The 25448-nt window shown below is 42.9% G+C and overlaps 1 protein-coding gene across 1 annotated transcript; it reads left to right on the top strand.

The window, feature by feature from the left end:
• The first annotated feature begins 692 nt into the window (after positions 1-692).
• LOC148025397 (5'-nucleotidase / magnesium ion binding protein) lies at positions 693-24833 on the top strand. Its single transcript, XM_087692501.1, has 11 exons — positions 693-900; positions 1246-1405; positions 1484-1544; positions 1623-1755; positions 7220-7343; positions 21604-21660; positions 21752-21848; positions 23063-23264; positions 23460-23520; positions 23628-23695; positions 23828-24833. Exons 1-10 carry the CDS (start codon positions 791-793, stop codon positions 23679-23681), a joined length of 1059 nt encoding a protein of 352 aa, XP_087548627.1. The 5' UTR covers positions 693-790; the 3' UTR covers positions 23682-23695; positions 23828-24833.
• The last annotated feature ends 615 nt before the right edge of the window (positions 24834-25448 follow it).

Raw genomic sequence — 25448 nt, 5'->3', positions numbered from 1 at the left:
TGTGTGCGTGTGTGTGTGTGTGTGTGCGCATAATGGAGACTTGAGATCTTATTTCTCTCTTTCTTCTTTTTAAACACAAAAGAACTTAGTCTATGACATTATTAAAAACTAATATAAAGTATTGAAATATGTGTTCATACACTTGCTAAGTGTGGACTTGTTAAGGATAGATGAGATTGCATAATTTGAATTGTGGAGATAATGAAGAAGATGTTTTACCTATTGCATAATATCGTCACATATTTTCACCTCTTTAAAGTTAATTGTAAGGAATTTCTCTTGGATGAACCTAATGGTGTATTTTGGCTCAGAGGGCTACAACCACATTTGACAATAGCACAGTTTTTATGCTTCATGATCTCACTCACGCTCTTTTGTCACATGTCCAAAACTAGCAAGAAGATCTAAGCAAAGGATGTTTGCAAGTTCTTCCACCCACAAGTCCCCACTGAAGAGGAGGCTGCAATTGTAATGGCAAGTATTAGAGATGCTATTCTCCGAGCCTAAAATCCAATGTTTTGCACATTATGTCTTTTGAGACTTTGTCTTGGGTCGCTTCTGCCTACACATTGTGCACATTTGCGGTTGATGTTTTGTGGTTAGGTGTGTAGTATGAAAAGCCACCTGTACATTTTATTTAATAATCTCTTCACGCCGAAATTCAAATATGGGTTAAAGGTTTTCGTCCTTAGAGAATCGGCGAAAGAACTATTGTCAAAAGAACAATGGCTTCAAAATGTTCGAAAGTCTAGCCTGATTACTGCGAGGAGGGAGGCCGGGGAGAAGAGGCATGAGACTGTCGTGCCTTCTCCTCTCCCTCCCTGCTTTGCAGCCCTTTTCATGTTCTCGTGACTTGCAGCTCCTTCGCAGACGTCACCCCCAGACTTCTCTCCCGCCATTGTAAGATGCCTCGTACTTTGATACTGCTTTGATTGTAGGCATTTGTTGTATTTTGGAATCGTCGAAGGTCGCATACTTCCTTTGCAAGGATCGATGCGGTAAAAACCGTGCCACCATTGGATACTTTGATTCTTCGTTGATTCTATGCACATCTTCTATGCCATTTGGTGTTACTTTCTCTTATAAGATTAGATGTGTGGAACGACGGAGGAAACTGTGATCGATTCCTACTTTGATGCTTTTTTGATTCTATGCATTTCATGTATGCCATTTTGCAAGGCTGTGGTTGTATCGTGGACTCTGCTGTGAGTATGACCATTATCGTCTGCATTGTGTTCTTTGAAGGTTGCATACCTTCTCTTGCAAGGCTAGATGTGGTGGAATGATGGAGGACCTTGTCATCAGCTCCTCCACTGTCTTGTCGGATGTTCTTATTGCCAATCCTGTTGCATTGGAAGAGAAGAAGGAGAGAATCAGGCGCAATGGTGGTCTTTCCAAGCTACAGGTCTGCATCCCCATAGGATTACAGTTGTAAGCATGCCTTATTGGAGGTGCAGCCTAAAGTCATACATGTTTTCTCCAGGTTATCGCAGATTTTGACATGACTCTCACCAAGTACCTTGTGGACGGAAAGAGAGGGCAAAGTACATAAGCTGTATGTTTCATACGTAGTCGAACTTTTCCTTGGAAAACTCTTGATTACCTACTGTTTTGATTATCAGGCAGCCACTCGCTCCTAAGCCAAGGCAATCCTGAGTATGACCTCAAACGGCAGTCACTGTTTGATCACTACTACCCCTTGGAAATATCTCCAAACATTCCAATTTCTGAAAAGACAAAACTTATGGAAGAGTGGTAAGTGCTCATTTTATTTCTGTTTGCTTAAGGAGTTCATATTTCCTCAATAGTAAGAGCATTATCACTGTTTTCAGTGGAACCAACCTTGTGCAAATTATCTCTCCTTCATCTCTTGGATGCATAAGCATGCACAAGTCCCAATTCCTTTGGTATACATCGCACTTCAGCATTGGATTTGTTATTCATTCAGTCTCGCCCTATATCAGAGTTTTGTGTGCTGATCCTAGGTTAATCAGTGGTGCACCACGCACATCAGGTCCTGACACGTGCAGATGGGCAAGCAGCAGTGCAGGAAAACGAGCAATGCAGGCAATGAACAGACTAACATCGGCCATGTGGCATCTGGTGGGCCTTCAGATTACCCCTACTAGTGCCCACCACCATTGCCCTATGTTGTGGTCATTCTCTTCCTGACTTCTATAGGTGGTATTTACACACACAAGTGCTGGATGGTGCTAAGATTGTGGTTCATGGCTTGAGGCTTTAGAGGTTTGCAGTTCTGGACTGCTACAGCTGTTTTGTTTGTATCCTACTACTTTTGCTTCTTCCTCCTCAAAGCCGCTAACTGCTCGCAATCCTTGTGCAAATGGCCCTGCTTACCATAGTGATAACATGCCTTCACTTTCTTCTTTATGTCACCCCTCTCAAAAGCGATAAATTCCTCATTAGAGCCACCATACTAGGATGGAAGCCACCCTTGTAATCACAAAGACATCTCATACACAAGCAACATGGAGAACATATGGGTAAAGCTCATTGCCTCCTCTGACTTTGACTTGGATCCTTTAGCCAAGGCGAAGGCCAAGGCGTAGAAGGGGTTATCTTCTTTCAATTGTGGGAAGGGCTTGGCTGCTTGCTGTGTTGCTTTCTAGTGCAGGTGATTTGGTCATCCCTCACGACTCTCTAGTACTAGAGAGGGAGTGTGAGGGTGGAGAGGTGGGGTAAGTGAGCCTCATCTATACAAGTATATAGGTGCACATGTTTTAGAGAGGGACTTTCTTGATGTATTGACCAAAATTTGATAGATTTTGGAATCTTGGAGTTGGTATCGATTCCCAAGTTTATAATGGGCCATTACATGATAGAGTGGGATTGGCTTCTAGTCGGAGCTCACACGGGGAAACACTTTGGTGGTCTTGGCCAAAGGCAAGGAATCCATGTTCATGTATGCTCAGAGGCATTTTTGACAAGATGAGCATTTGTGCTGCTGCAAGGCATTGTTGATAGACACAAAGAGCTATTATAATTCTTCTCTATTTTTTAGGTTTTGGTACAATCAACATCAACAATTAGGTTCTCTTTGAGGCACCTTGGTGGTGGCTTGATCACCCATTGCTTGGGTATCCATGGTCATATTTTGGTGGTCTTTGTTTGTATGGACTATGATGAGTCACTCTCATTGTATCATTGTATCGTATCAAATTACCCATGATGTGAGAGAGGGTGTCAGCAATGTAGTTAGCTCATATGTGAGTTTGGGCATGTGCAATAGTGGGCTTGACATTTTAGCGATTTAGGTAATTTTTATTTGCCATTTTGGTAATCATTTGAGTATTTATTACCTGCCGAGCATTAAATGCTCGTTGACCTAATCTTTATTGGCACTATTTTGTTCTATATATTCAAGCTCCTTCTCCACAATTCATTTATTCACCACTTGTAGATTCCAATGTAGGGTCCTATTGGAGAGAGGGAGTCGATGCTAGTGCCCATGTAGCTAGTGACTCGTTGTTGTATGTGATTGTCTCATGTTTGGTGTATGGATTTCATTTTTTGAGCATATCTTTGAGTTCTCCTTTGCAATGTTTTTGCATTTTCTATTTTCTCTCTCTTTTGTCTTGTGTTTAGTAGTTTATTTCAGCATTTTTCTATGCTTTGATTGTTGCATTCACTTTTGACTGAAATCACCACAAAAAGTACATTGAGATGTGCAATCTCAATATAGGGTTGGAAGAGGAGATAACTTCCGACTACTTGAAAGCTCGCTCAATATCTCTTGTCCATGCCAATTAAAACTCCTACTTTGTGACATTTGTAAGAGGTAATGCCACCTATCAGTAGTGTTCAATGGACTTTTGATAGGACATTGACAATCCCCAAGAACATGTGCATCTTTGTCGCATCTTTGGGACAACGCCACTCTATGATTATCTCGATCTTCTAGGAACCACTCTTGTGGAAATGATGTTTCCTAAAGAAGATGCTTACACAAATTACAACTTGCATTGCTATCGGTTCAAGAAAAGCCGCTTCTCCGATTGTAGGACGTGAGACTTCATGGTATGTATAGGTCGAGTAGCGACTCACAAGATCTAGGATTGACGTGGACCACCTTCTCTCCTTTCAGTATGACCCTTACCCCCCCTTCATACACCTTTCCAACGTTGAGAGGAACTTGGTCATGTGGTAAGACCTTTACCAATTGTACGCACAACATACATGGATTTCACCTTGGTAGCCCTTTCCTTGAAGATGTTGTATTATAGAGACATAACAAATGGCTTCATTGAGAGACTTGGATACTTAGATGTATACATGCCACATGAGATGCGGATGGCCATTGGCGAGCTCAGGGTATCCTCTCATCAGATTGAGATTGAGATTGGGAGGGCAGCCCATATTCTCAGAGTTGAGTGGATTTGTAGATTATGCTAGGAAGAGGTGGAGAGTGAGAAGTGCTAAATTTGTAGATGCAAAGCCTATATAGCCCATGCTATTTGGAGGAGACATCTCCTTCAGACTTGAGAGGGTGATAGGCTGAGCAAGATGTCCAAGAGAACTTTTAGACATGATCTCTAACACCATTGGAGTGAAGCAGGGATGTCCCTTCTCCCCTACACTCTTTGGACTCCACATTGATGAGATAGAAGATCACATCACACAAGGAGGAGGTGATGGGGTGGAGATAGTAGGTATATTAGTCTCTATTATGCTTTATGCTGATGCTGATTATATTGTTTTGGTCTCTAAGTCATAGGAGGGTCTAAAGCAACATCTTCATGCACTTCATTACTTTTGCACACAGCATGATTTCTTCTAGATAGTGACCACACATACAGCACCTACATAGAGAAGGCTGATAGTCTAGAGAGTTGAGGAGATTAGAGTAGCATGCCGACCGAGGATATTGATGTACTAGACACAAATGCTACATTAGAGAGAGATGAGGGAGATCTATCAGTGACATGAATAGCACATGATAGAGGTGAGGGCTCAGTCCAAATACTATCCTCGTACTATTCCACTTGAGATTTATGGCATACTCTACCCACACTGATCATGACTGGGTAGAACTAGATATATGGATATCACTTTGCCACACAGCTAGACATGTGCTACTTCATTCTCCCATATCCCCACATGGGCACAATTTTAACTTGTACATCGCTTTTCTTTTCATAGTATATCACGGATCATCCTTTAGCATGTCACACATTGATGTCTAGTGATGATCAGCATTGTAAATGGTTTTGTCTCATAGGCTGATTTTGGCCTTAGAAGATGTTAATCTCTCTCTCTCTCTGCCCCTATCCCTGCCCTTGCCCCACCCTTGCTGCCTTTTCTTTTCTCAGCCCAGCCACTGCTCTCTTCTACCAGGCCACTGTTCAGTCTTGCTGCCGGATCTGATCTGTTTTGCCCTACCAATGTCTTCTTTTCAGCTCCGCCACTGTTCTTTTCTGCCCCAGATGACTCCTGTTCCAGACCAGCAAGCATGGGGTGAAGTAATCCTTGACACTTGAGGGAAAGGGGCTGTCTCTCAGATGGTCAGGACAGCACTATAATAACAGCCCTGCAGTCCCATGTACATCACCATCTACATGTAGAGATGTCATCCAATTGAGCTTTTCTGAGGTATTGGTCTTGCCACCATCGAAACTAGCAATGAGGTCTTCACCATGGGAGCGATACCTACTGGATATGGTCCAACAGTTGCAACAAGAAAATAAAACTTTAAAGGAGGAGTTGAAGAGAACGAGGAAGATAGTTCAAGAATTGGAAGAGCACATTAGCCAGACAAAGAAATGCGAAGATGAGACCATCAATCAATGATCAGGTACAACAATCTGAACCACAGAAGGAGATTCTAGTAAAGGAAGTCATAACATAGATTGAAGAAAAACAACACCAAGATTGGGTTGCCAAGGAAATCATGGTAGGAGGCTTGGATGATAAATGGGACAAGGTTGAGGTCTTGGAAGATGAAGTGATCAAGAAAGATATTTTTGTTCCAAAACACAAAATCGTACAAAGAAAGGTGTGTAGAGCCATCCCTTTCATTAACATCAAGGATCCTTCAATCTCGAATTTCCATATCATTTTAGAGTACATTTCCATCTCCAGAAATTTTTGTTTTTTTCTGAACCAGGTTCATTTTCACTCTTAGAGAGACATTAAAGCAGCTCATTTTGGCCTATTCCATCATGCTGTTTGCCTAAAGCAGCTGTTTTCCAGCAAGATAACCTCCTTACAGAACCCCAAGATCTGTTACTGTCATTCAATCTTGGTTTCAGCAGAAACTAATCTATTTTCAAAGTTTCGGGCATAGGAGCCCTCGCATTGCATTTTTAAGAGCAGCCACCCTAAATCAGTATTGAGATTTACGTTTTGGAGACTGGCAATTCAAGTCAGCCTCAGAAGTTTATCTGGAGAATCAAAGTAACACCTTTTTTGCTCAAAATGCTATGTTTTGCAGCAGTGAGAAGTGTTTCATTTTGTTTCATGAAATCTAGTTTTGCAGGCCAGGTGTTTGGTTATGTGTTGAAAAACACATGTTCTGATAGGTCTAGATACTAAAGATTCTGATGTTGATGGAAGTGTTTCAGTTCCAGGATCTTAGATATGCAGTTGCTTTTTGAATCAGAGACCACATGGGCCTGCTTTTTAGAAAATGGTTTTGTGCCAAACTACATAGATCAGATCCATAGATGCGGCGAGTAGAATAAACAATACCATATAGCAATCCATTATATTGTGGATAATATGGAGTAGATGTTTGTGCTTAATGCAGAGCCCATCTAACTGGTTGCTTTACATGTAGGTGCTAAACCTACTGGACAACGATGCACTTGATTTTTAAAAAAGTAACATCAGGTGCATCTAGGACACACATTTGGTGAATGTCGTATGTGCTTCCATATGGCGTATACAAGTGTATGCATGTAGAATGTTTTATAACTTGTAGAATAAGCCCCTTTTTCTCCTTGTCTTCAATCTCTTTGTTAGTTTTTGACTTTGTTTAAATCATTTTGTGTTTTGGAAGTAGTCTCTCAATCAAAGATAGGAGGATATTTGTGCAAAGATTCTTATGTTAGGCATTGTTAGTTCTCTTTTAGTCATTAGAGGAAGTGTTAGGTTTCTCTGATGGGCTAGTTGCTGTAACTTTGATGTTTCTGTTGTCATCAGACAATACAATTACTTAAACTTCTTCATTGAAGGTTTGGTTTGATTTTACATAACTTAGGTGGGAGAAGACACATGCTTTACTTGTTGAAGGGGGGCTCAGTCGAAAAGCCATCGTGCAGTCGGTTAATGAAGCCACTATTGAATTTCGTGATGGTGTATCTCACCTCTTTGAATTTCTACAAGTGAGTTTCACCTATTTCTTTGTGAACTAAGGTGATATAAGCATTTATCTATTCAGTTCTTACCTTTCATTTTCTATTATGAACTTTCGATTCAGTGAGTTTCACCTATTTCTTTGTGAACTAAGGTGATATAATCATTTATCTATTCAGTTCTTAGCTTTCATTTTCTATTACGAACTTTCGATTCAGTGAGACTAATTGTCTAGCACAAGCTTTTTATGAGGAACATTTGTGCCATCTCGTGGTGGGACTAAAAGTGATGAAAGTGGCACCTAGTTGCAATTGTCAGCAAGAGCAGTTTCCAAGAAACATACTGTACTATGGGTGTGCATGACACGTATCATACCGAGTGTTTTCTCCTCAAAACACATTTGAGTACTAAAAGCTTATATTCCATACAAAGTTTGAAACTTGATTTACTTTCCATTAATGCCATGTTAAGAGTATCTAATAATTAACGAGTCTCCATATTGTTCCATATTATATTGCATGAGGGGTTAACTGTGGACAAAAGAAATTCATGCATTCTTATATCCACTTTGTAAGATTAGGTGTGTAAATTTTTTCTTAGGAGTGTTCTTATCACAGGATGGGTCGTGCTTATCGCTGGTTTCACAACTTAATTATAGCAAGTGCCATCCATAATAGCCGGTATTGTTATGTTGAATCAAAGGCGGATATACAACCAGACGACACAAACAACCAGAGAGCACAAAGGGCAATTGCCGAAGAACACAACCACTTGAAAACCTTCAGAAAACAGTGAACACGTCGTGAGAAGGTCTTGGGGTTGCATAGTTCTTTCCATGCGATCACAAGGGCTTAATCAGATTGGTGCAGTATTAGGAGATAAGGGGACACTGAAAAGAAGAGGAAAGCAGCGGCTGAACTACATAGACAGCAACCGCCTTCTCTTGATAGTTCTTTAGCCGCACAGAGTTTCTAGATGTCCACGCAGAAAGCAAAAACAAGCTAGTATTATCTCTTTTTCTTTCCGAGTGAGGTTCATAAAATATAGTTTATAACCAAGGTTGCTAAGGTCTAGGATGCACATAGGAGTAATTTAAATCCTCAATGAGATTAAAGCATCTCAAAATTTCACGTCCTTATGATAATTATGTTAAATTTAAGTAAAAAATTAACAAAGATTAATATAATAATTATTTCGATATCTAGAAAAATAGTTTGATGAGCCAATACTTAAATTGGTTGGGCCACTTCATCTCCGGAGTGGTCATGTGTCATTTTTGACCATCAGATTTGTTTTAAGTTGCATAAAATGTCAAATCTCTAGTGTCACCACAAATAACACTTATGGCTATATAAATGACTTAGGCCAATAACTGGCACTAGATACCACCCAATATTTCTGCGACATAACTAACTACAACTTTTGCGTTCGACATCCCTTGATTCCCTCCCGGACTCGTTAATTTGCAGTAACCTCAGTTGCATCCCACATGTGCAACATTTACTTAAACATGTGATTAAAAATTAATCCACATGTTAAGTGAGACTTGCAAAAATACATGTCCTAACGATACCATTAAATCAGTGTCTTAGGTCTTTGCTTCATTCTTTGGAAAGCTCTTGATGAAAACAAGGGATGATTTTTTTGACGATTATTGTAGGTCTTCAAACCACTAGTGTTGGGTGGTACTTCAACCTCGAGCTTAGTAGTAAATTAACATTTGAGCCATCATTTGATCTGCACTTGTAAGTCATGCCTAACGATGGCCCATGATATGGAGTGGATTCCTTGAGAATTCAGTCATTGTTGGCGAGTGTGCTTTTGTGGATTTTGAATGAAAACTCCGTCTTTGGTTGGCTTTTTGTGGGGATAATGCGAAAAAAATTGAAGATGCAATACGGGTAGGTACATTTAGCAACTTTCCCTCAATAAGTCCTTCAAGATTTATTTACACTCAAACATGCAAACTAGCGATCAGGAATGCTGTAAAAGCAATTGGTGTTTACAATTCAAATGCTTCACCTTTGCTTTGGGGAGGGGGCGAATGGGGGCGCTTTTTGTGAGGCTAAATGAAAGATTCTGTAAGGGTAGGTAAATTCAGTAGCTTGCCCTCAATAAGTGCTTTAGAATTTATTCACACAGATGTATAATGTAGTAATCAGGACTGTCATAAAAGCACTTCATGTTCAGACTTCAAACATGTCTGAACACTCCTCCACAACTCTTTTCAAAATGATGTTTTGAATCCAAACTCTTGCACACTTGCTGTAATGTCTCCGACATTTTTATAACACCTTGCATTTAAACTCCCCTCCGCGCGCGAATACTAAGTATGATAGTAACATTAGTTAGTAAGGCTAGTTAGTATTAAGGTTAGAATGCATGTTTTAGTTAATTAAAATAAAAAAGAGAAAATGAAAGAAAAAAACGTAACTGTCTCTCTGTCGCTGCTAGCTCTGGGACTCTCGCCATCTCTCATTGTAACGATCTCCGTCTAACTCATCATCATCATCATCATCATCACTCACGTCTTTATCCTCGGTCTCATCATCTCGATCTAGCGGCTATGCCTAAATAGCTGGCGGGCTGCAAGCATAATAATGTGGAGAGGGAGAGGGAGACCTCCCACCCCCACCCCCCCCCCCCCCCCCCCCCCCCCCGCTGAAGGAACGCACCATGATCAAGGCTGTCATCATCCCGGCAAAGAGAGAGAGAGAGAAGCTCTTAAAGAAGGGATTCACCCTCACGAATACAGTCGGTGCCACCATCGCATGCTTCCCCAGGCAGAGAGAGAATGAGAGAGAAAGAGAAGGTTCTAGAACCTTCTAAGGTCTTCCCCCCCTCCTTAAGCCTTGTTCCTACTCATCCTTTCCCCTCACTTAAACCGCGGGAACATTGTCACTATTTCCTTCAAATTGAGGGCTGCCGAATTCCTAGCAAAGCTATGGAGTTCCTTGCAAGGTTTATACTTTGAGGAAGGAGGACGAGAGCTCGTCTGACGCGATCGAAGTACGAGTGTGGGAGTTGCGAAAGGGGAAAAGAAGCAGACCGAATCAAGTGGAACTGTTAATGTCTCAACACCTGCGGATCAAAATCGGGTTTTTCTAAGACCTGGGATTTATGGTAAATTATAAGTTCGTAAATATAGTTTAAATGCCTTAGAACTTGGGACGGAAAAATTCTCTTGTTTTTCCAGGAAGGGGAGACTTACACACTAGGGTAAGGACGTCCTAGTGGACTCAATGGGCAACAACATTTAGGAGTTAGTGTGGGAGCTTTCACTCAACCGCCAAGACCCACGGACCGCTTATTGTTTCAAGCGTTCCAAGCCGAACACTAATGGCTACCTCTCACATAGCCGGCGCCATCCATATCTACGGGTGTAGTGAGCTTACCTCCGTGCCGTTCGAGTTACCTTCTCTCCCGCACACTTCGGTAGCTCCACGATCCAAGTGCAAGCTTCAAGCAAGCTCTATTCTCAAGCTCCACGCTCCAAGCTCCATTGCCGCGAGCAAGAGAAGAGAAGAGAAGAGAAGAAGAGAGGAGAAGATGAACAGCTTCTCCTCCTCCGTCCCTCACCCTCACACACTCACTCCCTCACACTCTCACACTCCTGAAGAAGAAGAGGAGAGCTACTTTTGGCCACACACAAGAATGAGCTTTTCATTCACTTTTCAACTTTATATACAAAACTCTAAATCCCTTTTGGGCGGTCATCCCCTTTTCCCTTTTTTTACATGGCCGGCCGTAGCCTAGTAGGCCTTTTTTCCCATTGTCATTCTATCTTCCTAGCTTTCTTTCCACCGCCCATCTACATTTACAAATTGCACAGGTGAGAGCCCGGCGCTCCTTGAATTAAACCATGATGCGCTTGCGCTCTTTTACAAAAGTTTTGACTTGTGCTTTTCCTTGTGCGCCTTTTTCCCTTATGTAGGACTCTTCTCCTTGTGCGTCTTTGTCTTCCGTTTCTCTTTGCCTTGGCCTTTGTCTTTGTCTTTTGCTTTAGCTTTTCCGGATTTTCCACCTTCGTTCGTTTGAGGGTTAACATTACCCCCTCCCAGATGAGTGCCAGTCCCATGGCATTCACCGTCGTAGGGTAGCAGGTTGTAGCATGCACCGAAGACGTGGGTGATAAGGACGCCTGTGGTTTCCGTGGAGGAGTGTTGGTGGTGGTGTGGCAGAAGGTCTTGGGGGACCTGTTGGTGGCCAAGGTGGCTGGTGGAAGGTTGTTGGAGTTGGTGGTAGGGCTATTCTGTGTTGGGGATTGCATTGATGGCCAGCACAAGTATTGGTTTGTTGGGGATTCTGCACATGACGATTCTTTGCGGGCTTGTCGGATGGTAAGGGATAAGCATTCAGAGTTGGGTGTTGATGAAGAGCGAACGACACTTTCGTTGGAGTCTTCAACACCTGCAATTGAAAACCTGTCATGTGGTCTCTCCCTAAGGGTAGTGCTAGTCTTCTCTATTGTGCACAAGACATAGTGCAATTAGTTTGGGAGACAGGTCGAACTCGAAGCAAGCTGAGAGCATTGTCCTGCACTTGAGGACCCAAACTGTGTATATATTTCGGTGCAGATATTATGTGAGTGCTCGTGCATATTTAGGTATTACTTAGTTAGAAGACTGTCGGCTTGGTTCCTGGTACAGCAATGGGTCAATGAAGCAAGGGGCTAAGTTGATGGAAAAATTTGTTGATGAGACGGGGAGTACACTTGAAGATTGCTGGAGACGTCATTATGGTCTTGTCAAGGCAATGTAGCATAACTGATCTCCTTGATGTCTTAGCTTCTGGTAGCTAGTGGCTACTTGTAGTGCTTGAAAAGTATGGTGTATTTTTCCATGTCTTTCATGCCTTGCTTACCACTGTTGACTGTAATGACATTGAGATGGAGTGCAGAAGAATTGTGCAAGTGGTTCAGGGTGACAGGTCTAACCATAGGCGAGGCGAGCTCCCTAGGTATGTCCTGCCCTTAATGTGCCCTGAACAATTGTGGGGGATGTACAAAGGGCTAGGGGATTAGGGACAGAGCCAGCCGACCAAGGTCACTGGACGTACCTAATTTGAGGACCCCTAGGTGCGGTGCTGTGATCGTGTGTGCTTTTTTTTGTTTTTTCTTTTTCTTTTCTTTTCTTTATTTTTTTCTTTTTTTTTGTGGAAAAAAATGAATACAATCAATGCTATACATTGAGGCTGTTAGCTTTTCATTTGGATTGAGAAATGTTGGGATCCAAAGGCTATGAAGAATGGATATTAGAGAGAGGATTGTGTCACCAGCCTTGATGCTAGAGGAACTATTGTCGAGATGAAGAGATACATTAGAGATTTGCAATCCTCTTTGTAACATGTGAGACTTTGAACAATTGAGGTAGCACTTGGAGTGAGCTGCGCATGGACAAGGGCAGAGCATCTTGCGAATTGAATCCTGGATGATGAAGAGACGTTCGCCCCTGTTGAGAGCGTGGCTCCTACCCGAACATAGAGTTTGGCCAAGAAGGAGGAGGTAATCGATGATTATGCTTCGGCCATGCTCAGTTGCAATATGTGCTTTCTGCAGAGGTGTCCTTGGGTTCTCATACAGTAGCATTTCCGTCATGGCTTTTGTTTTTTTGGTATTCTTGTCACTTCCTCCATAATGGTTCTTTATGGGGTTGGTGGTCTTGTGGTGACTTGGATCTTAAACGCTTCTAGACATTGACCTGTGTCATTCTGCATTCACTTGGAAAGGCGCGAGAGTACATGCAAGTCACCTGCTTCAACCATAATGAAAATGTCCAGCTAAACAAGACATCGCCAACTTGAATCCCTTAGTTTTGACTTGATGCGTATCGCCTGCACTTGGTCATCATTGCTCATGGGGTGTGTTGGCCTTTGCTTCTTTTGGTATTATTTACACAGTCACAAAACATGTTGTTTATTTATGTACATGTTCATGAAACCATGTCACTCCATGAGGATAAAAACCAATTGTAGAACTCGGGATTGTACTGGAGCGTGGCACACGCATCCAGTACTCGTGGCAGCTTACTCAATACCGATAGATATTTTGCAACATCGAGTAGCATCGAACCTTGTTCAAGTCTACTGGCAATATGTAACTCCTCTTCAGTGAGAACCTTATCAAATAGAGAGTTCTCTTGGCTAGGTTCAGCTAAGCACGTACCCCGAATGGCAGTCAGCACTTGAAGGGAAGTTGGTGCCACATAGGTTGGGTCTCTTTGAGACCGCCATTTGGCCAATCGCTCCTCTGAGACTGTCATGATCTGGGCTCCTAGTTCGGCCATTGCAATGCGGGTTTCACACCAACGCTGCTTAAACCGACTCTGGCCTGCTGACAGTCGCTTTAGTTGCTCTAGGTCTACGAGATTCGGTTGGCAGAGCACTTCATTGAACGTGACGGTTAAGCGCAGTTCGTCAGCTTCCTCGCCCGAGATGAGTTGCAAGCGTTCGTGTAGGAGCCTGCTATAGTGTTCATCAAGGTGTTCCTGCTCTTCCCAAGAGAAAGGGAAGGGCAAGTAATCTCCAAGCTGCTCCTTGGGGATTGTGCCCATGTCCGCAAGGACGTAAACGCGTGTAAACACCTTGAGCTTAGCATCCAACTCAGTTAAACATTCTGCGACACTTCTATGTTCAACGAGGGTTTGCTCGGTTGCTATTTCATGCAAGGTTCTAGGAGTTTGCCTAGGCTTTAGCATAGCTGGGGGTTTAGGCCTGTATGAGCAAGATTGGTCGGCGCTAGGATTGCTCATGCTCTTGGGGTTTCCTTGTTTCTCTTGAGGCTTCGTTATTGTGTCATGGTTCTCCTTGGGTGTGACTGGTATGATCTTGTCACCCTGTTGTGATAGCGTTGTATCCACTCTTGATTGGTCAATGTGAGTTCTATTGTCAATGGATAGAGTGTTGCAAGCAGCCACTGATGGTAGCGACTGCTTTGCTTTTTCAGAGCATACGGATGTGTATGAGGTTTCACGGCTATTAAGAGAGGCATTAATGGGTCCATTGGTGGATGGAATCGATGCTTTATTTGTCAGCTCTCCGGCGCTCTTCGTCCCAATGTTCTTGGGGTCCACAACCACCTGCAACTGTTGTTTTCGTTGTTTTCTCCTCTTTTTCTTGGTCAGCGCAGGTGCATCTAACGTCTCAGGACCCTTGGCTATATCGACCGTTGATGTGCTTGGTCGGGCCTTAGCATTTCCCTTCTCTAGAGGGTCCTTATGGGACCTAGTCGTGGCTTGCGGAATAGCCTTGCCAAGTTGCATGGGTACAACTGTCTCCCTTTTGGGGGAGTCTAGCTCTTCAGGCGTTTCCCATGTGTTTAACTCTTCCAGTCCAGGCTTTAGGCTCTTTGGAAGTGCCGGAGTTATTAATGAAGTTGGTTGCGACACCTCCTTCACAGGTAAACTACTAAGGACACGTTCCGCAAGGGGCATTGTCACGGCCAAGGGTTGTGACTGTTGTGTTCCCTGATTGGAAGTAGTAGCAGCTAATTTAGTGGGCTGGCTACCCTTGGTGGATTGCGGTGTCAAGTCCCTAGGGCGATCAGAAGTGGTCGCATCTCTTGTTGCCCTTTGAGCATTCATCTGTATAGATCGAGCATGAGTTGATCTGGTCACATTGGGTTGCACAGGTATATCCTTGGGCCGAGGGCTGTGGCCAGTGTCATGTTTCCCCTCTTGGGTATTTGGAAGCTTTAATGGAGACATAGGTTGGGAGTGGCAGCCGCCATCGACGACGGCTGTTGTGCTTTCTATGTCAATTTGGAAAAAGAGGATGTAGGAGATCTAGGACTCTTAGGTGGACTTGGCACTGGCCGAATGATTTGCTCGAGGCTATTGGACGATTGTGCCATTTGCTTTGTTGAGTGATCAGCCTTGCCCTGAGCAATGTTGTGCCTATGATGCCTGTTATCCTCTTGGAAAATCAAAGGCTCTTTAGGCACTAATGGCTTTTGTGCACACTCAATGGCTACATATGACATCTGCTTATTAAGCATGCTAGGCTGTGGCTCTTTCTTTTGAACACTCATGTTTGGTTTCTGGCCTCGAGACCTAGAGTTTCTCTTAGATTTCCTCCTGTGCTTCATTGCTTTTGATGCACTCTGGCCTTCAGTTGATGGAGGCGGTTTAACAGGGGATTTTGGTACCCAAATCCATCGGTTACTGGGGTAGTACCCTTGAGCACGTAGCAACGCTTTGGATATCCATCGCGGCGTTTGCTGACCCTCCATCGATGCCTGCGTCTATAAGGCTTAGGCTTCTTTTGGGGTCTTCTATGATATTTGGGGTCTTCTACGATATTTATAAGTCCAAAGCCCGTCCTTGGCATTGTCTCTTGACTTACTTGTTTCAGGCATGGCCTCACTCACTGGTTCTCGTTGTTCGACCTGTGCTTGTATTAACTCTTCCAACAAGTCCTTGCTCTCGTCAACAAGCTTGACTGTTATGTCAGCACCTTGCTTGCCTTTCCCTCGAGGTTTGATGAGGTCACCCTTGCTAAAGGTTGTGGCTATCCTCACACCCGGTAGTGTCAGGTGTATCCTCTGTGCTACATAGTCGGCCTCACACTTAGTCGCCCTTTTGAAGGGTCTTCCTAGGAGGGTTTCTTTTCCGCAGCTAGCACTATTTGGAGGAACATGAAATAGGATAGGCAAGCTTTCTGTTTCAATTGTCGCAAGGATTTTGCACTTCCCTATGAGTGCTTGTGGGTGTCCCCCATAAGGGCTAAGAGTTGCACTAGTCGGTGTGAGCTCTGGTTGGCCTAGTAGGGTCCATGATTCATAGGTCAAGATATTAGAATCAGCTCCTTCATTAATTAGAGCATCGATAGTATGCTCTCTTTTTGCGGTGAGCTTGACCCTAAGATAAGCAAGTGGTACTATGTCTTCGTCTTCTGGGTCTTGGCTTGTAAATTTAAGCCTTCTGACAAATGCCCTTGAGTTCTCAATTGCACGACCAGATGTGGATTCTCCATTGATGTCTTGGATCGTCAGTGCAGTGCTATTCAGGATACATCTCTCGTCAAGGGTGTCATGTCTAGTCATCATGGCATTTGTAGCTTGTTGATGTTGCATTCTGCTTCGATCAGACGCAGTTTGAACACAATGTACATGTGTTCTTGTGGTGTGGCCTTTTTGCCTTGGATGGCTAGATTGGCCCGTTGAGGTTCTAGGGTCTCTGTTTCTCTCTGTTCGGGTATGGGCTTTTGGTTGCTCTTTTACAAGTGAGGATCCATGCTCGTGTAGAGCCATTACTACACTAGGGTCTAATTTGGAGGACATGTCACGACGCGCGTTTTCCCTCCAACCTACTTGGGGGAGGTGCGGAGGGGGGCATAGCCCCCTCTGCGGGATCCGGGGGGGCAGTCTCCCCCCGGCCCGCAGGACCGTTACGGTAAACACCATGCGCAATTTGGAGGACCGTTTATAGCCAAATTTTGAACTACTTGCTCTAAGTTTCAGCCCAGTGATCGATCTATGATATGGTTCCGGCTCTGTATGGTTTCTTAGTTAATTTCACTGTCTTCAGGTTAAAATTTGAGAAAATCTAAATTCGGCCCAACAGGTCCGAATTACAGGGGCCGAATGCCCGATTCGGACCGTCCGAGGGCCGAGTAGGAAGGGCCGAATGTGACTGGTCCGAATGTCAAATTCGGCCAGTCCGAGTCTAGATGTTCGAGGGTCGAGTCGGTCGGGCCGAGTGGGTCGCTCGGACGGGCCGAATGAGTTTTTGGGCCAAGTTGGCCGGGCAGAATGGGTCGCTCGGACGGGCCGAATGAGTTTTTGGGCCGAGTCGGTCGGGCGGGCCGAGGGTGGAATCAGGTGGGCTGAGTTAAGTGGTCCCAGTGGTAGTGGGCCGAGGGCCGATTTTGGGACTCGGCCCAGAATCGCCGTCACTGGGATATGTCGAGCGCGGTTCGTTTTTGCCAGCGCGATGATAAATCGCCCGAATCACACGATTCAGGTCACGGCCTGTCATACACATCTCCAGATCAAAGAAGAATGCTGAGGGTATTCAGGAAATGAACTTTACCTTAATAGGAATGTTGTACAAACCACCAAACTTGTCTATGTTTGAAACAATAGGACAATGTTAGCCTTGATCAAATCAGGATCAAGGGAAAGACCACTTAGATCATTTAAAGGATCTAGAAGGAATTTGTTAAATTGACCTTGCGAAGCCCTAACCCAAGGGGGAGAGCGAACTTTATGGTAGTTGATTTATGCTAAGCATGTTGCTTGGAATTGTTGAAATGGTTTTAACAAAGGTTGATCTTGTTAAAGATGGAAAAAGTGATTGCTAGGCAGAGTGGTTACTTGCTGGATTAGGAAAGGATGTTTTCCTAGTTAAAGGATGTTAGGTTGGTTGTTTCAGCTTGATTGTTTTCGAAAGGATACTTAAGGATTGGTTGTGGTTTTGGATGAATATCCAAATGATTATATTTTCATGGCGGGAGTTGTAAGGATAAATTGCCATGGGAACAAAAGGGATGTTTTTTCTAGTAAATGTTATTAAGTTGGTTGCTTCAGCTGTGGATGATTTCCTAAAGGGATAATTAAGGAAGGATAGCACTAGCTACCCTCCGCGAACCGCCAAACCCTAACCAAGGGGGTTATAAATCCGTGCCGGGAATGTGGACCGAACCCGCCGCTAGAGGTCTCTTCGTGGAAATTACTTGGCGTAGGAGGACGCTTGGGTACCAAGGGGGCTCTGGCCGTAAATCCCAATGCCTCCGGACCTTAGACGAGTGTTCTACGTGACTCGAGATAGGATCTCGAGGCCTTGATACTAGTGCCATCTCTCATCGTAACGGTCTCCGTCCAACTCATCATCATCATCATCATCATCATCATCATTACTTACGTCTTCATCCTCGTTCTCATCATCTCGATCTAGCGGCCATGCAAATCAAATAGCTGGTGGGCTGCAAGCATAATAACGTGGAGAGGGAGAGGGAGACCTCACCCCCCCTCTCAAGTATATAATACCCCTTTCCCCTCCCCCCTTCCCCCCTCCCCTTGGCTCAAGGAACGCACTATGATTAAGGCCGTCATCATGCCAGCACACACAGAGAGAGAGAGAGAGAGAGAAGCTCTCAAAGAAGGGATTTACCCTCACGGATATAGTCGGTGCCAAGGTTCCCCCCCCCCCTTAAGCCTTGTTCCTACTCATCCTTCCCCCTCACTTAAACCGCGGGAACATTGCTACTATTCCCTTCAAATTGAGGGCTGCCGAATTCCTAGCAAAGCTATGGAGTTCCTTGCAAGGTTCGCACTTTGAGGAAGGAGGACAAGAGCTCGTCCGACGCGATCGAAGTACGAGTGTGGGAGCTGCGAAAGGGAAAAAGAAGCAGACCGAATCAAGTGGAACTGTTAATGTCTCAACACCTGCGGATCAAAATCAGGTTTTTCTAAGACCTGGGATTTATGGTAAATTATAAGTTCGTAAATATAGTTTAAATGCCTTAGAACTTGGGATGGAAAAATTCTCTTGTTCTTCCAGGAAGGGGAGACTTACACACTAGGGTAAGGATGTCCTAGTGGACTCAATGCGCAACAACATTTAGGAGTTAGATAGGTGAACTATCCAGGGAAAAATTCCTATGAAGATCTAGCCGATGCTAAGGCCGTTGGAAAGGGCGGATCACTAGTCTATAACTCGAAAACACGAGTTGAATTGGCATTCGACTATGTAGATTCTTGTTCCTTACAAGCAAAGGCGAACTTAGGGAAAACCCCAATTCCCAAGGTATCGGATCTTGTGGGTTGCAATCGACCTAAGGAAGAATGTTGAGGGTATTCAGGAAAGGAACTTCACCTTAACAGGAATGTTGTACAAACCACCAAACTTGTCTATGTTTGAAACAATAGGACAATGTTAGCCTTGATCAAATCAGGATCAAGGGGAAGACCACTTAGATCATTTAAAGGATCTAGAAGGAATTTGTTAAATTGACCTTGCAAAGCCCTAACCCAAGGGGGAGAGCGAACTTTATGGTAGTTGATTTATGCTAAGCATGTTGCTTGGAACTGTTGAAATGGTTTTAACGAAGGTTGATCTTGTTAAAGATGGAAAAAGTGATTACTAGGCAGAGTGGTTACTTGCTGGATTAGGAAAGGGTGTTTTCCTAGTTAAAGGATGTTAGGCTAGTTGTTTTGGCTTGATTGTTTCCGAAAGGATACTTAAGGATTGGTTATGGTTTTGGATGAATATCCAAGTGATTATATTTTCATGGCGGGAGCTGTAAGGATAAATTGCCATGGGAACAAAAGGGATGTTTTTCCTAGTAAATGTTATTAGGTTGGTTGCTTCAATTGTGGATGATTTCCTAAAGAGATAATTAAGGAAGGATGGCACTAGCTACCCCCCACGAACCGCCAAACCCTAACCAAGGGGGTTTTGAATCCGCGCTAGTGGACCGAACCCGCCGCGAGAGGTCTCTTCGTGGAAATTACTTGGCGTAGGAGGACGCTTGGGTGCCAGGGGGGGCTTTGGCCGTAAATCCCAATGCTTCCAGACCCTACATAAGTGTTCTACGTGACTCGAGATAGGATCTTGAGGCCTTGATACTAGTTACAAGGCAGAATCTTGGTAGGATAAACCTTCGGGTTTTTATTTTTGGGAGACGCAAGGATTTTTTTGCGGAGGCAGAAAGGGACACTTAATTCTCCTGTATGGACGGGAGACAAACATTAATCTGAAGATAAGTTAAGGAAGTGTTTGATCTTTCTTTATCTTGTCTTCGTGTCTGTGCTCTAAATTACGTAAAGAAACTTGTGATTACGGGTTAATTAAGGAAGCTGCTTTTATACGTCAAACATAATGTGGTAGGTAATTAGATAACTAAAACAACCCCCTAGGGAAGTGTGGTGGATGTGATCGTCGGGTCCATCCTACGGCAAGGTGGTCTCGGTTAGCCGAGAGCTTTCCTCAATTGAATTTATTTGATGCGATCATTAGATAGACAAGGACCTTAGAACTTGTAAGTTAAAATCTGATTCATGCTGTTTTAGGGGACCGGAATGGGACTATGCCTTACGGGCAGAGAGGTTGAGCGATGCATCCCTCTCGTTTCCCATTCTCTTTGAACCAAGTGCAGTATGAGTCTGCCTTGGTCCAGTTGTATCTACGCAAAGTGGAGCGGCTGTCGACCGACGTTAGAAGGTTGTTAGGAAGACCCGATTGCTAGGAACCCGGACTTCAGGTCGATCCTAGTGGGAATTGCTGGATAAGTTCCGTTGCGAGGCAGACTCGAGAGGCCTTAGTTGGCAAACCCCGTGTCATTCCTTAGGAGTGCCAGGTGGTGTCTTCTAGATATATCTCTCGATGGATTGCTAAGACGTGTCTCACAATTTGAGGAGCGAGCACATTACACTTGCCACCATGATGCATTATGCTTCGGAGATGTCCAATGTGGATGCTAGGTTTACATAATTCTTCATGTTAATGATGCTTGCCACTAAGGTATTTTCAGATTAGGAACATTCAAATGAAGAAAAGCTTCTAGGTATAGCTATTCACAAAAAATTTTGGGATTCCCTTAGGTTTAGCATTTTCTTAAAAATCTTGAACAAAGAAGCTTTAGGAAGATATAAAATCTAGGGAACCCCCAGTAGGCTATCAGCTCTTCAAGACTTTGCCAAAACTGTATCAGAATTGTATTTATGAACCTAAATAAATGTCAAGCAATCAACCCTGTGTGTATTTGATCACATAGTTTGTGACTATAAGTTACACCGCAAAGTTAGGCACGTGGTTTGAGATGGCTATAATAATCTCAATTCATAGTTTGGATGATGTAATGCATGGATGCAGTCAATTACTTGAATCTTCGTAAGTTACCTCCCAAGGACTTTATATATAGAAGTTTGCAATCTAGTGACATAGAATGTGATGGTTAAACAAGAAATGAAATCATAGGTCCTTGCTAAGAAAATCGCTACACTTAGGAAAAATATTTTAAGAGGACAAGATGATTATAAACGGCTGGTAAAAGAACATGAAATTTAGAGCAGTGATTCTTTGGAGTGTAATTTGGAAGAACAATACCTTGTTTATTTTCCTTGGTTATATTGCATTCCATTACTATTGCACGTGCAGATTCCGTATGTTTCATAGCTGTGGTCACAGTTGCAGTTTGTCCAGGCTTTTGGCAAATCGGTGTCTATTTGCTGTGTCCTGCATCACCATGCTGATAGGAAACTGTGACCTTGTTGTATTAGGCAGTCTTTTTGGTGATGAATTGCAGTGTTTGAGAAGCTGAGCTGTTTTTCTTTTTGCTTTTTTTGACTAGGAAAGTTCTGTTCCAGTCCTCATTTTTTCTGCTGGTCTTTCAGACATCATTGAGGAGGTATCTGATGTTTGCAAAGTTTTTAAATGCCATCAAATAACAGATTGCTGGGTTATTTCTGAAAAGGCGTCTTCTCTCTTCTTGTGCTTAGGTCATGCATCAAAAGCTTCAGAAATCTTTTTCGAATGTGCGAATTGTTTCTAATAAGATGGAGTTTGACTCTGCTGGGAATCTTATTGGCTTCAAAGGTGTGTATGTGTTCAAAGATGGCTATGGTGATTTGGAGGGTCTGTAAATATGCTTCCTATCTCTTGTTCTCTTTTCATAAACCAAACTGAGCCAAATTCCTTGAACCTGTATAAATGAACACATGTAAATGTCTCAATAACCTTGTCACCTACAACGTTGGTTCTTTTTGTGTTAGCAGTTTAAACATGAACCTGTAAAACTGAGATCGTTGCCAACAGATAGTATGGAAAGATGCATGAATTGTGGGGCCTGTTTTCTTTTCCAGCTTCTTGATCATACTGGACAGAGTTTTTTGAAATGCTGTTTGTTTGTTTGTGAATTGGTATTGAGACTGGAAGTGGAGGGGAAGAAAATATTGGCATGGATAAGAACAAAAACAGTATATGGGAGACTGAAACTTCTTTCTGTTTTTCCATAACATTGCATTTACCATCCTCACAGTACATAATGGGTGAGTCTCACACAATACTCACAAGGGGGGTGCCTCCCTTCCAAATATTAGCTGAAAGAGTGGGCAAGAGCCACACTGGCATTGCTCCTATGCTAGGTAGAATAGCTTGCAAGCTGAATGAACAATGGACCTTGATCACTCTGAGACCCTCCAACACTGTGAGCCAAGCAAGGAGGAATATCAAGTTTTTTGAGTGGGCTATGAATACAGGTGTTCAGCAAAGCGATGCACCTTGCAAGGCTTGAGAACACCCAACCTCATGATTATGAGCCCAATTTTTAATCTCTAGACTCTAGGCTATAACCTTTGGGACTAGTGGGGGAGACTGTGAGTCTCTTGTACTCATCAAATCTGTAGTGATTGCATCCATAAGAACAATTGTGTTGCCATGATAAGGTGTGGACATGGATACTGCCTAAGAAGCACAGGTGCTTGCCTTGGGGATTTTGGCAATGCCTTACAATATGATGATATCCTGTCTAGTCATGTGACTGATGTTGCTGCCAATGCTGTGGGCCATATTCAATACTGTCTTTAATGAAGAATAAATATTTTCTTAGATTGATTCCTACCGCCTGTTCAATGAAGTGCTTTCTTAAGTACTGGTTTTTCCAAGCTCCAACACTGAGCAGAATTTGAATTGCAAGATCCAACCCTAATAAGTAAACAGAAAACATACAGCATCTTCAATGAGTAAATATAGGAAAAAGCTTTTCTACAGTTTTCTACTGTTCCCAATTGTCTGTTTTTTCCTTTTTGAAGGCAAAACCATCCATGTCCTCAATAAAAATGAGCATGCACTTGGACTAGCAGCTCCTCCTGCAGAGGGAGAGAGAAACAAGGAGGGAACAGATATCTCTGCTTTAAAGCAGCGGACAAATGTCCTCCTTCTTGGTGATCATCTTGGAGATTTGGGTATGTCGGATGGATTCGACTACAAAAACCGGATATCAGTTGGGTTCCTGTATGTAGCTTTTCCTCTGAGGTTTTTTGTCAGTGTGTTTTGCTTTTGTTGGTACTTCTGTAGCATGTGCTAATAGAAATTTCTCTTCCAATCTTCACTTGAGGTATAAGAGTTTTATGATGGGTATAACATCCTGAGATTGTACAGGTAAAACTGTAGTAACTTATTAGCTGTTTTGATTTTTGATGTGCATAGCAATGAAAATGCAGATGGTTGGCTTGAGAAGTACAAGAAAGAGTTTGATGTCGTTCTCATTGTAAGCCTTTGGAATCCTTGCTAGTTAATGTTCAGTCATGATCCAGTATCACAATGTGGTCCATGCGTATCTAAATTATCTTCACTGTTGAATAATTGCTTTTATAGAACGACACGAATATGACCTTCATTACAAACATGGTCCGGGAGTTAATGGTTTGAAGTACAAAACAGAAGTAAGATAACTGGTCTTTCCTGGAAGTTGTGCAAGAGAAGATTAGAAATTGAGTCTCCAGGTTATGAAATACTGCTATACTGACACTTGCATTGCATGCTTGAAATTTTTGTCCTGGAATGTTGTGGAGTAGGTGATCTTTTGAGTGTGGCTGTCCTTGGCATGTTGTGGTAACTTTCATTGGAGCAGCCCGTGGGCACATATCACACCCTGAAGTACTAATTCCTGAAGGACTGATGAATACAAGTTACTACTTCTATGTGGAGGTTTTGGCTGATCTTCGTACTGTGCAGCTTATCAACTCAAAGGTGGCCAATTAAGATATAATACATGCTGAAAAAGCAGATATGCGGGTGATTACCCACTCATTTCTTATACCCACTATCATATATCAAGGATTTGTGATTTACATTGTAGTATGGAGGCATGCCAGGCCTGGCAAAACATCGTTATACAGGCCTGAGAAGAAATTGCACATGACAGCATTTCCAGTCCACTATCTTAAAGAGTGGACCTACAGGGAATACAGTTGACAGTATAGCATGGGGGCCAGAAGTCTTCACATGTTTCACTGTAATGCTTAATCCTTTTTCAATGTGCACTAGTTGGTTTTTTTGTTGAAGCAGCTTGGTGCATACCTCCATCAGAGAGGAATTGAGTTATTGAAGCAGCTTGGTATAGGAATAAACATTCTTCTACTAATTTTCAGGGATTTGATGCCAATATAGCCCATGAAAGTATTTATGGATTTGTACCAAGACAAAACCTATGTGGAGGTTATATTGGCATTTGTACCAAGATAAATCCTATGTGGAGGTTTTGACCGATCTTTGTACTGTGCAGCTTGGTGTAGGAATTGATTCCATTTGCGTGTAAGAGCTCCTTGTACTCCGTACCCTTAAAGATTAGCATAGGATTATGACAGAGGCATCAAACACATACAATAGTGCAGATCCTCAGATAGACTCTTAAACACAGCCTTGCGCACCGGAGCAAGGCCATTTATGCTCTGCATTTCTTTGTGGCTCAGTAATTGTAGTCTTTAGATTGGAAGGAGCCTTTGATGGTGGAGCTTTTGCTTATGGTGGAGTCTCTTGAATGTTTGACTTGTATAATAACTATTGTTCCTTCAGACGAAAGGCATGAGTCTTGTTGTCTACAAATCTTTAGAAGGCAATCCCAAGCATACCTATGTGGGGAATACCATAACTTGGTACTGAATCATCTCTTAGTTGTAGGGTAGTTATTATTTGCTCCTCAATTTGGTGTCTTTTACGTATTGTGTCCCCTTGTGCCTCTTTGAAATCCTTGAGAAGTTGCTCCTTATTGGGCATCTTATTGGGCTAGGTCGAACTTCACAATGCACTAGTTTATGTAAATCATTGAGCCTTGATCTTACTCTTGCTTGTTAGAGCCTCAACAACCATGGCATAGTAGCTAGCTTTGCTCATGAGATCTTATGTGATGGATGATTTATTGTACATTGTTTAATAGAGGCCTATCTATCTTGGTGATGCCCATTTGGATGAATTGAGTCAACTAAGCACTGCAAAGTTGGATTGTGTATCTATGTTGAATTTCAACATGAGATTGTACTTGTGCACAAGTCTATATAATTGTTAATAGAAGGTTTAGTCTTCTTGAAGTTTTTGTCTCTATTAAAAAGTAGTGGAGGTGTGCGAAGGTAAGCTCAAGCCATTGTTTGAGGTACAGTGAAAGAAAAAGAAATTCAAGGATGCTTATAAACAACAAAG

This window comes from Lygodium microphyllum, chromosome 14, assembly GCF_053477565.2.
Source record: "Lygodium microphyllum isolate KBCC chromosome 14, Lygodium_microphyllum_v1.1.10, whole genome shotgun sequence".
Taxonomy (NCBI): Eukaryota; Viridiplantae; Streptophyta; class Polypodiopsida; order Schizaeales; family Lygodiaceae; genus Lygodium; species Lygodium microphyllum.
This window is presented reverse-complemented; position numbering and strand designations above follow the sequence as displayed.

Excerpts from the sequence above, each read along its gene's own strand:
- LOC148025397 (XM_087692501.1), top strand. The coding sequence starts at position 791 with ATGAGACTGTCGTGCCTTCTCCTCTCCCTCCCTGCTTTGCAGCCCTTT. Across the intron at positions 21,661-21,751 it reads TTTCAGACATCATTGAGGAG|GTCATGCATCAAAAGCTTCA; the intron begins GTATCTGATGTT and ends TCTTGTGCTTAG. Across the intron at positions 21,849-23,062 it reads GAATCTTATTGGCTTCAAAG|GCAAAACCATCCATGTCCTC; the intron begins GTGTGTATGTGT and ends TCCTTTTTGAAG.